The sequence below is a fragment of the Conger conger genome, chromosome 2 (genome assembly GCF_963514075.1).
Source record: "Conger conger chromosome 2, fConCon1.1, whole genome shotgun sequence".
Taxonomy (NCBI): domain Eukaryota; kingdom Metazoa; phylum Chordata; class Actinopteri; order Anguilliformes; family Congridae; genus Conger; species Conger conger.
In genome coordinates, this window is record NC_083761.1 from 27,946,350 (window position 1) to 27,959,134 (window position 12,785).

Here is a 12,785-nt window from a genome sequence, read left to right on the forward strand (position 1 = left end):
GGACGGAGAAAGGAAACAGTGTTGCAGGAGCCCTGTTGAAAAAGCGTCTTTCTGGGTAGGGAAGCATCTCTCCTCGTCGTAAATCTCCCCCCCTCCCCCCAGTGCCAGGGAGGCCTGGGGGGGAACGGAGGAATGTGGTGGGGTTGACCTTTGGAGCTGGGCCTTTTGATTCTGGGTAAATAAATTACAGTCCCGGCAACCTGGTCAGCCCAAAGACTCAGCAAGAGTCTGTGTATGGCCTCCCTGTGTTCAGTATGGGGTTACGCAGAACGCAGGGGGCTTAGGTAACGCTCTTACACACTCCATTTTCAAAGTCTCCCCTGCTTCAGGTGATGGTCTTGGGCCAGTACACTGCCTGTACAGTTCATGCGAGATACACATGTCCCACATTTCATGAACAAATATTTCAAAGGAGAGAAGTCACACCAGGATGGATCAGAAAGCGCTTAAGTGCTTTTATTTCCTCAATTTATACAGTAGTTGTCCAGTTATAAATGAGTGAAAACATTTGCACTTTGTTAAAGGGTGTATAGTCCATATATTCTGTAATATTTCCATTACCTTTGTAATCTTTGGATCCATCATATGGATCTATTGCAATCTAATTTCAAATTCATCAAAGTCTCAAATTAAAGGATAGCATGAGTTGAGATGGAATTGCTAGTTACTCACTAAACACAGGACTTTTTAGAATTCCCAATGTTTTCAGATCCTTTGACCCATGCAAAGGAGTCTATTTTCAGCTAAAAGTTTAGAGGACGCACACTTCCTGGAAAACTAGTGGGTTCACCAAAATAAGGGACTCATTACTATTCAAAAACAACAGCCACAGAAAAGCCATTCCGTCAAAACCCTGCTGACCGGGTATCCACTGGGCCATGAAAGCTGTTTGTGTCCATTGAAATGTATAATCGAGCAAAGAGTTACTCAGTACACTGATTTACAGTGGAGATCGGGAGGTCGAGCAGGAGGGAGAAAGAGGTAGAAATTCCGTTTCCTTTAAAGATGGGGGGGGGGGGGGTGGGGGAGTGGAAGGGGGGAGAACAGCCAGGTGTAAGAGCAAAGGGAGCGTTTAATTATGAGATCAAATAATTGACACCCCCACCCTGCTCTGCGAACGTAAAGGCAAACGCGGCACGGGGAGTTGGGGAGATTGTGTAAAGACGCCAGATGGATGTTGGGATTAGCCACTATTTCATGTTTCGCTGTGCTGAGCGCTAGGAGAGAGCAGAAGGGAGAGGAGAGGAGGGAGAGAGGGAGGGAAGGGAGGAGGAGGCCCCCAGTGAGAGAGCTGGGTGCAGTTTCCGCAGCAGCCGCCTGCCGGAGATTAATTCAGCAAAATTAATTGGGACAAGATTGAAAATGAAACTAAGATGCAGTTGAGTGCACAGGCTTCCTGCCTTTATTCATTTATTTATTTTGCCACTGTTTGCCTCTGCTTGCTCTTAGGCAGATGTGGGCATACACACTCATGCACATACAAATACACAGGCACACACACACAGGCACACATACAGACACACACAAATACACAAGCACACACACATAGACACACGCGTACACACACACACACACACATACACAAATACATGCACATGCACGCCTGCGCCCACTCACACACAAACACACACGCACACACACACACACACACACAGACACACACATGTATACACACATACACACACCACCCATGCACACACACACACACATACAGGCAAACATACATGCACACTCTACCTGTTTGTTATTGGGGAACTTCAGTTTCTTGGCAGTTGGGTGTGTATGTTGGGGGGTGGCAGGAGGGGGGGGAGTGTTGTAGCTGGTTCATTTGCTGGAAATCAGCCTCTGAGGAGCAATCTGTTAAACCCTGGAATGGGGAGAGTGCGCTGCAATCTGGCACCTCTGAGAGAGAGCAGACACTCCTATTTCTCTCCACCTCACTCCACGCTGCTCTCTCGCTCCCTATTTCCCTCAACGCCCCTCTCCCTCTAAGCACCGCACTCATTTTGTGTCCTGTAACCTATATTTATAACAATAACAAATACTTATTGTTCTCTCCTTCTCCTTTTTATCAACTTATCTCCGCTACGCTATTCTCCCCTCTCGTGCTCTGTGTCAGAGGATGACCGCTGTAATGCCGTGTAAGTTTTAGAGAGAGCAAACAGTGGGCCGGGGAACGCGGGCGAATGCAACTGTAATGGAACTGATCCTCTGATCCCAGCGCATTATGGTGTATTACAGCCGAGACTCACCCAGCGGCCCCCGAGGGAGTTTTTATCACTCGGGGAGCCCTCGCAAAGCCCAAGGTTATGAGGAAATTCGAAAGCGTGACCCGTTCCCCATGGCTGCGCAAGGCTATCGTAAATCTTGCCACACAGCGAAGGGAGAAAAGTATGGTGCCGTGTGTCCAACGCCTCCGGGATCCCGAGTATTCCGAGCGCACGGGTATTTCTTAACACGACGCAAACGCGAAAATGCAATCCGCTCTCACTTTTACGGCAGTGTTTACATACGCAAATAATCCACAGCGTCTATTGCTGTTTCTCTCTCACTCATACATTTACACACACACACACACACATACAAGCAAACACACACAAACACGAACGGATGGGATGCGGTTCATCTTTACAGTAAATGAGAGATCAATATCCATCAATACAGTTTTTTTTATAATCTATGTATTCTGCACCGTTCACAGCCAGAAGATGGCATTGCTTCGACAGCCTCGCCCCGCCGTCTGATTTGCAACTCTGCACCCGTCAATTAAACCGCCGCTTAAAACTGTTTATTAGCGCCATTGATTTAGCTCCCGGACTCCCGTCCTTGCCTCCTATTCATTATGTTCAGTGTTAACACACAAGTAGTCAACCTCTCCTCAGTGCTTCCATCCCCGAGAATTTATAGGTCCTGTTTTATTATTGCTTTTCCAATGTGTCCTGCTTGAGTCGGGCATGAATTCTGGCCGGAGCTCCGTATTTCATTCGCTGAGGTCGGGTGCTCTCTGGCTGCGCTCGTAAAACATAGACGCGGGGCCGTTATCAGCGGCTCAGACCGAGAGAGGCGACGGGGGGTCTCTTCGCCGCGGGCTCATCAGAACGTGCTATGGGACGGTGCTGTCTCCCCTTCCAGACGGCTGGACAAAAGCATAACAGTTTGACTCCTGTAATGGGTACGGTACAGGGTCCTATAGGCTTGTATGGAACAGGCTCTCACTGTCCCTGTCCTCAGCGGGCTAGTAAAACCAGTGATCCCATATACTCTCCCTGGTCTTGACATATTGGGAGGGGGAGAAAGAACACTTGGAAACCGGCTGTGCCAGAGAGTTGCTATTCACTATTCTTTATTGTGTACTATTCATGCCACCAACACAGGGACAGGAACTTTAATGAAACAGCAGTTGTTCTCACTGAACGCAAAAGACAATCAGCAAAGGTGTGCCCCCTGCTGTACAATCCAGCTGTGCCAGCTTGAACATTGAGCTTGTCAATCTGGTCACAGCATGGCCAAGCATGTCATAAAGCTGGTCTAGCTGTTCTGAACTGGTCAACCAGCTAAACCATGTCGAGCTGGGAGCTGGTCTGAACTGGGCAACCAGCTACCAGCTGTTTTTTTTTTTCAGCAGGGCTATACAGTGTAAGTGACTGGAAACCACAACATGATAACAAAGTATGAGCCATCTGAATTGGAGAGGCAATAATTCCATCCAGCTAAGCACTGTCATGTCAAAACAGTGCACTGATGAGCCTTGTTAAGCCATGCTAGATTGTGGCCACCTGATGTGTTATGAAAGATGTTTTGGTAGCAGGTATTACAAGCGTCTTCATGTTCTGCAAGATGCCTTGACATGTGCCCAAGAGCAGTGGGAGGGATAGCTTTCATGGGCCCACATCGGCTCACAAGCATTGACATGCTCTTTCTCCCTGACTTTGATCTCTGAATCCTCTGCTGGGGCGAGTGGGTGCCCTGTGCTGGTGTTGTTCATGCCAGAACGCTTGTAGGAATGAGAATGCATGTGCACACTCATTGCAAGGGCACTGTGTGTGCATTTGTGTGCATCACGGGCCTCATTTATCAATATTATTGTAAATCCGTGTGCAAATTTTTGTGTGATCGGAACCAAACTAACAAATTCTGCTGGATTTTATCAAACACGAGTAGACACAGCTTTTTTTCGTATCCATGTGTGTATGTTGATAACTACCAGTCAAACGTAAAAAACTAAAAGCTGTGTGCTGAACTAATGATCAGCACGAATTGACGCCCCTAATATACCTTATAAGGGCCACAGAATTCAACTTCAAGCAATTTAAAGAGACGGCCAAGAAAAGATGAAAGAACCTCACTTTACAATGCTGAGTAGCCTGCACACGATCAGATTTTAAAAATAATTATATGACTGTGTGCTACAGCTACTTTGTAACATCTTGTCTCTGTGAACATTAGAATATATATTTAAACTTATTTAAGGAGTTAACGTCTTCAATGCCATGTTTGCAGGTGTAACCTATGTGCCAAAGTAACATCTAAACATAGTTTATGGCTAATTAGCCTAATTTCGTTTATATAGGCTACATAAACTACATATGCGCTACATAGGACTGGAATAAAAACAAAAAATGTAAAATGTGGTGTGGCATCCTAGGTGCTGTATACACACTGTGGAGTAAAATGGGGGTCAGCATTGCAATGTCAGGGTCGAGGAATACTAAAGCCTGAGATGATATTGCTGTTGTTGTAAACTCAGTTCCACGTACTATGGAACAGGCAAAACAAAAATGATTTGACATTAAACTGGGTTCAAAGTTCACAAATTATAGGAGAGACATCTGGAATTACCCAGGAGGGTGACAACAATATGTTTGCACAGTCCTGTGCAAGTCCCCAAGAAGCTGAGGAAGGACTGAAAACACCTGAACCATTTTTATACGGTCTATGGTCGGAACCGGTCTATGAGCCCTCCAAAGAAATTTGCTCGGTCTTTGAAGATACGCTCTTCAAATGAAACGCACCCATTTTAATGGTGAATCCAGTTGCGTTTTTATATGATATTAATAATTATAAATATTATACAATTGGCTTATTAAAATCATTTTGCAACTCAAAATGAAATATGAATGAATGGAATAATAAAAGCACAACACAAGCTTTATAACCGCTTTATAATCAGTTCTGCAGAAAAGATGAACAGCTGACACCACTCGTGAAGTCCATTTGGATCCTACAAAAAGCTCACGTCCAAAAACTTTTATAAATCCCACATTATTTGTGTAAATGCATTTCCGAAGGATTTATGGTCAATTTCATTTGGCTCACGTTTGATTTTTTTCTGTTATTCAGTATTGCACACCATTCAGTGAAGAGATAGTGAAATTTATAACTGCATTTCATCCATTCATCCATCCATTATCTAACTTGCTTATTCCTGGTGAGGGTCATGGGGGGGTGCTGGAGCCTATCCCAGCATGCACTGGATGAGAGGCAGGAATACACAAAGAACATGCTGCCATTCCATCGCAGGGCACACACACCAGTCACTCACACACTCATACCTAGGGGAAATTCAAACTCCAATTAACCATACCTGCACGTCTTTGGACTGTGGGAGGAAACCCACATGGTCACGGGGAGAGCATGCAAACTACACATTGGCCCAGTCCGGAATTGATACCAGGACCTTCTTAATCTGAGGTGGACTACTGCATTTTTATCTAGAGTTTCGTTCACATTTCGCGTCAGTTGTACTGGAAACCAAACCAAACCAAATAATACAGTCATATCCTCAATAATATGAAAAATATCACAATAGAAGATCTCTACATATGCACATGCGTGTAACATGTCTGCCACCAACAATCATTCCATGGTCAAAGTCACTGAGATCACATTTTTTCCTTCTATGCATTGCACTGCTGCCACACAATTGGCTGATTAGATAATCAATGAAAATGCAATCCGCTGAATAAGTAGGTGTAATAAAGTAAAACTGTTCCTAAAAGTGCTCGGTGAGTGTAGTCCCTACATGTCTGTGCCTGTCGGCTGAATGAAACTGTAATTCTGCACTGTACAGTACATGTGAGTGTGGGCACGCATGCCTGAATGAGTGTGTGTGAGATCTTCAGGGATATGGCAGACATGTTGACTGACAGACCGAGAGCGGCTGCGGTATGTCGGTGACTCCGCGTGGCAGCTGGAAAGGGAAACAGCTTTCATGTGACGCTGTGGAGCGTGAGGCCCTAATGGAAAGTCAAGAGTCCCACATGTACGCGGTCCTCACCTGCTTCCGACTCCTTGTTTAGGGCGCGATGCCCCAGGCCTTGTTTGTTCCGCCGTTCCAAGAGACCCACTGATCTCCCTGTCCTAAACCCTTTAGAACACCCGCTGGTGTATTCTGGGGTCCCTTGCCCAAGCCCACCCAGAGCCAGCTCCCTCACCTGAGCTGCATAAGCTCTGGTGCTCCTGTCAGCACGGAGCAGCAAATCACTTCATCACACCAAGCTCCAGAGCATTGCTCTTCCCTGCAGACAAAGATGACAGGAGCTACAGCGTTCCCTTATTTCACTTGCTTTCGATAGCATCTCCTGTAAGCCTTGTTTCGGTGTCTTTCCTTTCGGCTTACGGGGCTCCAGACAAGCTATTGTTCTTCCTCTTTCAAAGCTGTAGCCTGGTGTGTCAATATCTGCACTGGGTCCTGTTGCCTTACGACTCAATCAAGAAGGTTCACATGGGAGGGGGTAAGACATGGACCTTTATCTGATTTCGCTGGACACAGTTTGTAACATTGACATTATGACACGGCACTAAAGCTAAAGGTGCAATTACTAAAAGCAATAATCAATATTATATAACTGGCACTTTAACATTTACTGCTAGGAGGTGAGGAATGTCTACATAAAATGGCAAACTTCGACGATCTGGCTGTGCTGAAGGCAAGACCCAGAATAGCTTGACAGGCGACTAAATACCACACAACACTTTCCAGTGTGCTGCATGTACGAGGTAGACATAGCAATCATTTATCAGGAAGAAATGATGCTCATGAAATAAATGAGGGGAAAGATTAAGAGAAAAGAGATGAGTGGAGTCAGACACAGCCCCTTGTACCTTTAAGTGATTCACCTGCATGTTGTAATAAACACAAAGGGAGTTTCGCCTGGATGAGCAACTCAATTATCCCTCATAATACCACAGCGGTAATGTACACAAATCCCATTACACAGGAAATCTTGCTGCTGGGCATTTTCGCACCAGCAGCGTAAGGAGAAAGGAAGAATGTGTCTTACACGTGGTAGAGGCAGAGACAGAAGTGCAGCATGACAAAACCTCTGTAACATTTGCGTGTAAAAGCAACACAGCGCTAATGGTGAAAAGGGTGAGAAAAATATCACGTTCCGATGCGTTTGTCATCATGACTAAAGCAGGACGCATGAGAATTCATGAGCAAACCTCATCAACCCCCTGAGGACATGCTGAAAATAAATATGATAAAATGTCAGAACAGACCTCATACAAAGGCCCGACACATGCAGCAGAAATCACACTACATGAGGTTCTAAGCAAAAGGAAACTTTTTAACATTTATAACATTTACATACCCCTATTAAACACTTGATTTTGCAGAGATTATGTTTTTCAGTTCATTCTAACCTTTTTTTCCACTGATGAATTGGTTCATAACAGATCCCGCCTGAAATTCAAGTAATGTGCTCAATAAGTTTCCTGCATGCTAATCGCGGACAATTAATGCTCAAATCATGTCAAGTGATGTCAAAAGAATGTTAAGATTTATTCAAATTAACAGGGAGCTCAGCAGAGACAAAGCTAAAACTCGAGGTTTGGGGAGGCTAAGCCCCCTAAGAGGAAAACAGTTAAGATTCATTTTTCTGAGAGGTAAATGAGTCAAATAACTTAACATAAGGAAAAGCAACTCATTAGGTTAATACAAAGCATATCATGTACAGATTTCCTGAATCAATCACTGGGCTAGGAGTTCGCTATCCGGCTAGCTAGGTGACAAGTAGCCTATTGCTACAGACAAAAACTGCACCAAAGTTAAGCATACTACTACCAGGCTAAAAAAAATGTCCAGTCAATATCCCCCAATCTATGACACTAATATCAGACTATAAGTATAATGTGGGGATCATAAATGCAACTGTACAACCAATTTCTTATCCATAGGAGACCTAAGCAATTTCCAAGATCAGAAAGATTTCCTAAACACACCCTCACCCACCCTATTTATTTTGTTGGAACTTGAAAATGATCTGGTGCTTTCACTTCTAGAAATAGTGCATGTGGATTATGTTACCTTTAATCAGAATTACTGTTTAGCATGAAGGTTTTACTACACAAATCAAAAATATGTTGATACCCACGGTTGAGCCCTGCACAAAAGGTTCTACAGGTTGGCACAGCACTCACACCAGTCCCCTTGAAAAGCACTAATCACTAGTCACTCATTTCTTGCATAGTTAGTGAATGTCAATGAGGTTTTGCCATGGTGGAGTCGCAGTCATGAGGCCGCTGTTTATTTAAGCCATTCGACTTTGACAACATGGCTACTTATCTGCTGGTCCATCGAGATCGACTTTTATGATTTTAAGGCATCTATCTTATTTTTCTCCCTAAATAGCTGATTTTCAGATTTCGCTGCCAAAACTACTAATAACAGCATTCTGCAACATCACATTATAAAAAACAGCACTGCTTTCAAAGAAGTATTATTTCAGTAATAGTTTTTGTAAATGGCTACATCCTCATGTTCAGAGGTTATTGTAATTTTAAAGTGAGTAACTATAAATTAGACAGGTTTATTGAATTGGCGGTATGTAATATTGAATTCTTATTTACTTGTGCAGTGTTCGGTATTGGTTGAGAAAGTCAGTAGGTCAAAGTAACTAGTTTGCCTTTAATATTTCTGTAGTTTGGCAGAGAAGGGGCAAATATTTGGGGGGGGTGTCCCCCGTGGAAGTGATGCATTTTGTAACGTTATGGATTTGGTGAAGGCTACGAGTTGGGGAGCCACCAAAAAAAATTCACTTGGACTGCATTTTCAAGGAGGGGCTCCTATTGAGCTAACAACACAACTGGAGCTTCGATTATACTGTCTGCTCAGCTCATGCTGAATGTCTTGACTCAAGGCCTGAGATGTGTGCTGAGCGTGGGTTTTGTTGTATGCCTCTTTGCTCCATATATACTATAACATATTGGCACATAGAAAACAGATGTCAGTATGCTAGCAGCATTAGATTGATGCTTCTGCTGGCATGTGGTCAGCTACACATAATTCATCTTTACTGTTAGAGCAGAGAGCGCAGAAAGGGGGACAAAGTGGGAGAGTTGGCAGTTCTTAGCTATGGATGTGAGATTTTTGTATGTGTGGCAGTGCACAGGTCTGTGTGAGGTTGGAGTGTATGGGCGTACATATGTAGATCTGTGTGTGAGGTTTGTGTGTACAGGTGTACATGTGGAAGTGTGTGTGAGGTTTTAATGAATGGCTGTTTGTCTCTGCTAACCTTGCTGATGACGTGTATAAGGTCACCCCGGTTGAAGGAGAGCTCATCTGGTTCATCTGCATCACAGTCCCAGAGCCCCTGGTAGTAATTGGCATAATCCATGGACCACGCTGGGGAGAGAATGAGACACAACCCACTCATATTCCAGTTAATGTAAACACTGACATTAGACATAACATAACATAAATAACATAATGATGAGAACATTTCTCCCAGCAATGCTCACCTTTTCCTACCACTAAAGCGTACCCAACTAACGCTAAATTTACCTAAAAGCTAGATAGTATCTTGCACCATATCTTAACAAGCTTATCACCATTGTGTCTTCAAGTACACTAGGCCAATTGCAGAAGCCTTTTGGATAATTCTTGGTTACTTCTTAAAAAGATGATTACTAAGGCCCAGACCCAAGTAATTTACTCGTCGGGGCTTCAATGAGTCAGTTGAGTATAGGGCTGCACTTTTTATTCAGTAAAAGTAACTCCGTGCTTTCTAAAGTATCCAAAAACCATTTCAGAATGAAGATGGTTCATTTCCACCAAGAAGGAGAAGGCTACAAAAGCTCTCAAATGTTTCACACTACATATCTCCTCTGTCAGAAAGATAAATGGAACAGTTGAAGTCAAGGCAAGGTCTGGAAGATGTCAGATAGAATGGCCTGAGACCTGGTGAGAAATGCGCAGAGGAACCCACACATCACTGCAAAAAAAGAGTAGCCGGCACAGGTGAAGCTGTTCACGGGACAACAATACAGCGTACTTTAAACAACAAAGACCTACATGACAGAGTTGCCAGGAAGAAGCCTTTTCTATGACCTCAACACAAAATTAAGCTGTCTGAAGTATGCAAAAGAAAACACTGAGAAGCCTGAAGCCTTTTGGAACAATGGGCTTTAGACTGATGAAACCAAAATGTAACTTTTTGGCCACCACCAAAGAAGGTATGTTTTTTGTAGCGAAGAACCCCTTGCAAACTGTAAAGCATGGAGGTGGATCCACTATGCTTTGGGGTTGTGCGGTAGCTGGGGGCACAGGAAATATTGTGCGAGTGCAAGGAAAAATGGATTCCACCAAATATCAAGAAACACTAGAGGCTAATGTTCAAAGGTCAGTCCATACATTGAAGTTGAGGAGAGGTTGGGTATTCCAGCAAGACAATGATCCAAATCATACCTCAAAATCAACCATGAAGTACCTCCTGGAAAGACGGAGGAAGGTTTTGGAATGGTCCCCAGACTGAAAATCTGAGGGGAGATCTCAAACATGCCTTACATGCAAGGAGGCAGAAGAATATTTCTGAGCTAGAAGTGTTCTGCCAGGTAGAATGGGGGGAAATTCCAAAATTAAGAATAGAAAGACTCTTAGCTGGTTACAGGAAGCATTTACAAGCTGTTATAGTTGCGAATTGACAGGGTTCCCAAACTTTTGCATGAACCTTTTTTCTTTTAAAATTATTTTGATAAAATAAAAATAATGTTTACTTAAAATGTTGATTTAAAATGTTGCTAAGAATGTTTAACGTTTAACCATTTAGAGGTCGGGTTCACTTCTGTTCACTTAGATATTAATTGTAAAAGGCTTTTTGATCTGGGGTGCCCTGATTTTTTGCATAATACTGTACATAATTGTTTTGGATTCAAATATATGTACTTTTCTCTGCTTTACTGAGCTTGTCTGGTGTATTGGAACCTATGAAATACAAACCCCGATTCTGATCCTCTTGGTTGGATCCATTGCACCAGTCAAGATCAATTGAGCACAGAAAAGTACTGTATTTCAATACAAAACAATCACGTAACTGATCCAGTTCTGTCTTCAAGACGGATCGCTATCTAATACCAGAACATACTTGATGAGTTTAAGTATTCAGTATTTTAGTGTCCCCTCTCCATGCCCGAGGGGTTTGTTATGGATGTATTCTTTATGTATACAGGATTAGTATTTTGGTACTTGCTTAACAATAGTGTTTTAGTGGTGTTACATAGGTATTATGTATATACTCTCTGGTCTGTGAATGTTGTAGCCAGATCTATGACTATTGCTCATTTAAATCAGGCAAATAAACATATGTTCTCCTCTGTTGCACACCACTCTGGATGAATACGAGAATGGAATGGAATACGAGAAGTGGTCTCAGGCCTGGGTCTACCCTGCTGTAATATCCAGCTATGCCAGCTTGACCAGCTTCAAAATTCAGCTGGTGATACTGGTCATACGCAGGTCTGGCAGGGTATGAACTGGACAACCAGCATGGCCAAGCTGGTCATAAAGCTGGTCTAGCTGGGTATGAGCTGGTCAACCAGCTAGTGCTAGTTGCTTGTCTTCAAAACCTAGCTTGAGTATACTGTTGACCCCACACATCCGTACGAGACCGGAGAAGTATCGTGCTGGTTCAGTCCCGCCTTGACCAAGCTGCTTTCTGCATCCAGCCTCTCATTAGTAAATATTAAATATTTACACTCCCACACCACAGAGCTCCCATGCGTCTCGGTAATAAATGCCTCTGCTAATTACTTTTTGGGAAGCAGTCGCATCAGCCAGGAAACGATCAGGAAGGACGCTGAATTAATTCCCCTCCTGCTTCATTAGAGGCAGGGGGGAAGAGAGGGGGTACGATTCCTGTGAGTGGCTTCCTTAGAAGATGTCAGACTGGGGTTGGTGGGCGGGGTGGAGGAACCCCCGCGAACAAAAAATGTTCTTACAATGTTCCTTGAATGTTTTGTCAATGTTATAATGTTGACAAAACACAACATGGCAGCGATATTGTGAGGACATTTTGTGTTAGCTGGGGAGATACTGAGGAAAGGGTGGGTCATGGTGTCACATTAATTACTGAGTGGACAGCAGAAGCACAAATGATACGAATCTGAGATTAATATGAATTTAGAGCCAGTGTTAGGAGAGAACGGCCATACTATAGAGGGTTTCTGGCAGCAAACTGAAGCTCATCCTATGCAGGCCTTACCACAGGTCCGTGCCAGTATAACTGTCCAATGTGCACCTAGAGCATGTGCAAATATCTTATTTCCAATCTAGTTGTTCCACAGTTCAAAGGCAGAACCGGTACTTTAAGAACACACACACACACACACACACACACACGCACACACACCCTCCTCTCCACAGTGATATCACATTTCCATAAAGCCCTCATTTATCTTACATTAACTTCAACAGCTGACAGAAAGGCCATTAAGAAATCAGTGATATGGCTGTTGAGGAGGAAAAAAAGCTTTTTTCATCTTTCTAGAGAACATAATTCCAACTG

General features: G+C 43.6%; 1 protein-coding gene across 2 annotated transcripts in view; it reads right to left on the minus strand.

Annotated features, from left to right (window-relative positions):
• The window catches only part of skap1 (src kinase associated phosphoprotein 1), a 184,955-nt gene that overhangs the window by 17,883 nt on the left and 154,287 nt on the right, over window positions 1-12,785 (minus strand). For both annotated transcript variants that reach the window (XM_061232330.1, XM_061232329.1), the window contains exon 11: window positions 9,519-9,628. In XM_061232330.1, the coding sequence (XP_061088314.1) occupies window positions 9,519-9,628 (110 nt within the window). The remainder of the gene's footprint in view (window positions 1-9,518; window positions 9,629-12,785) is intronic.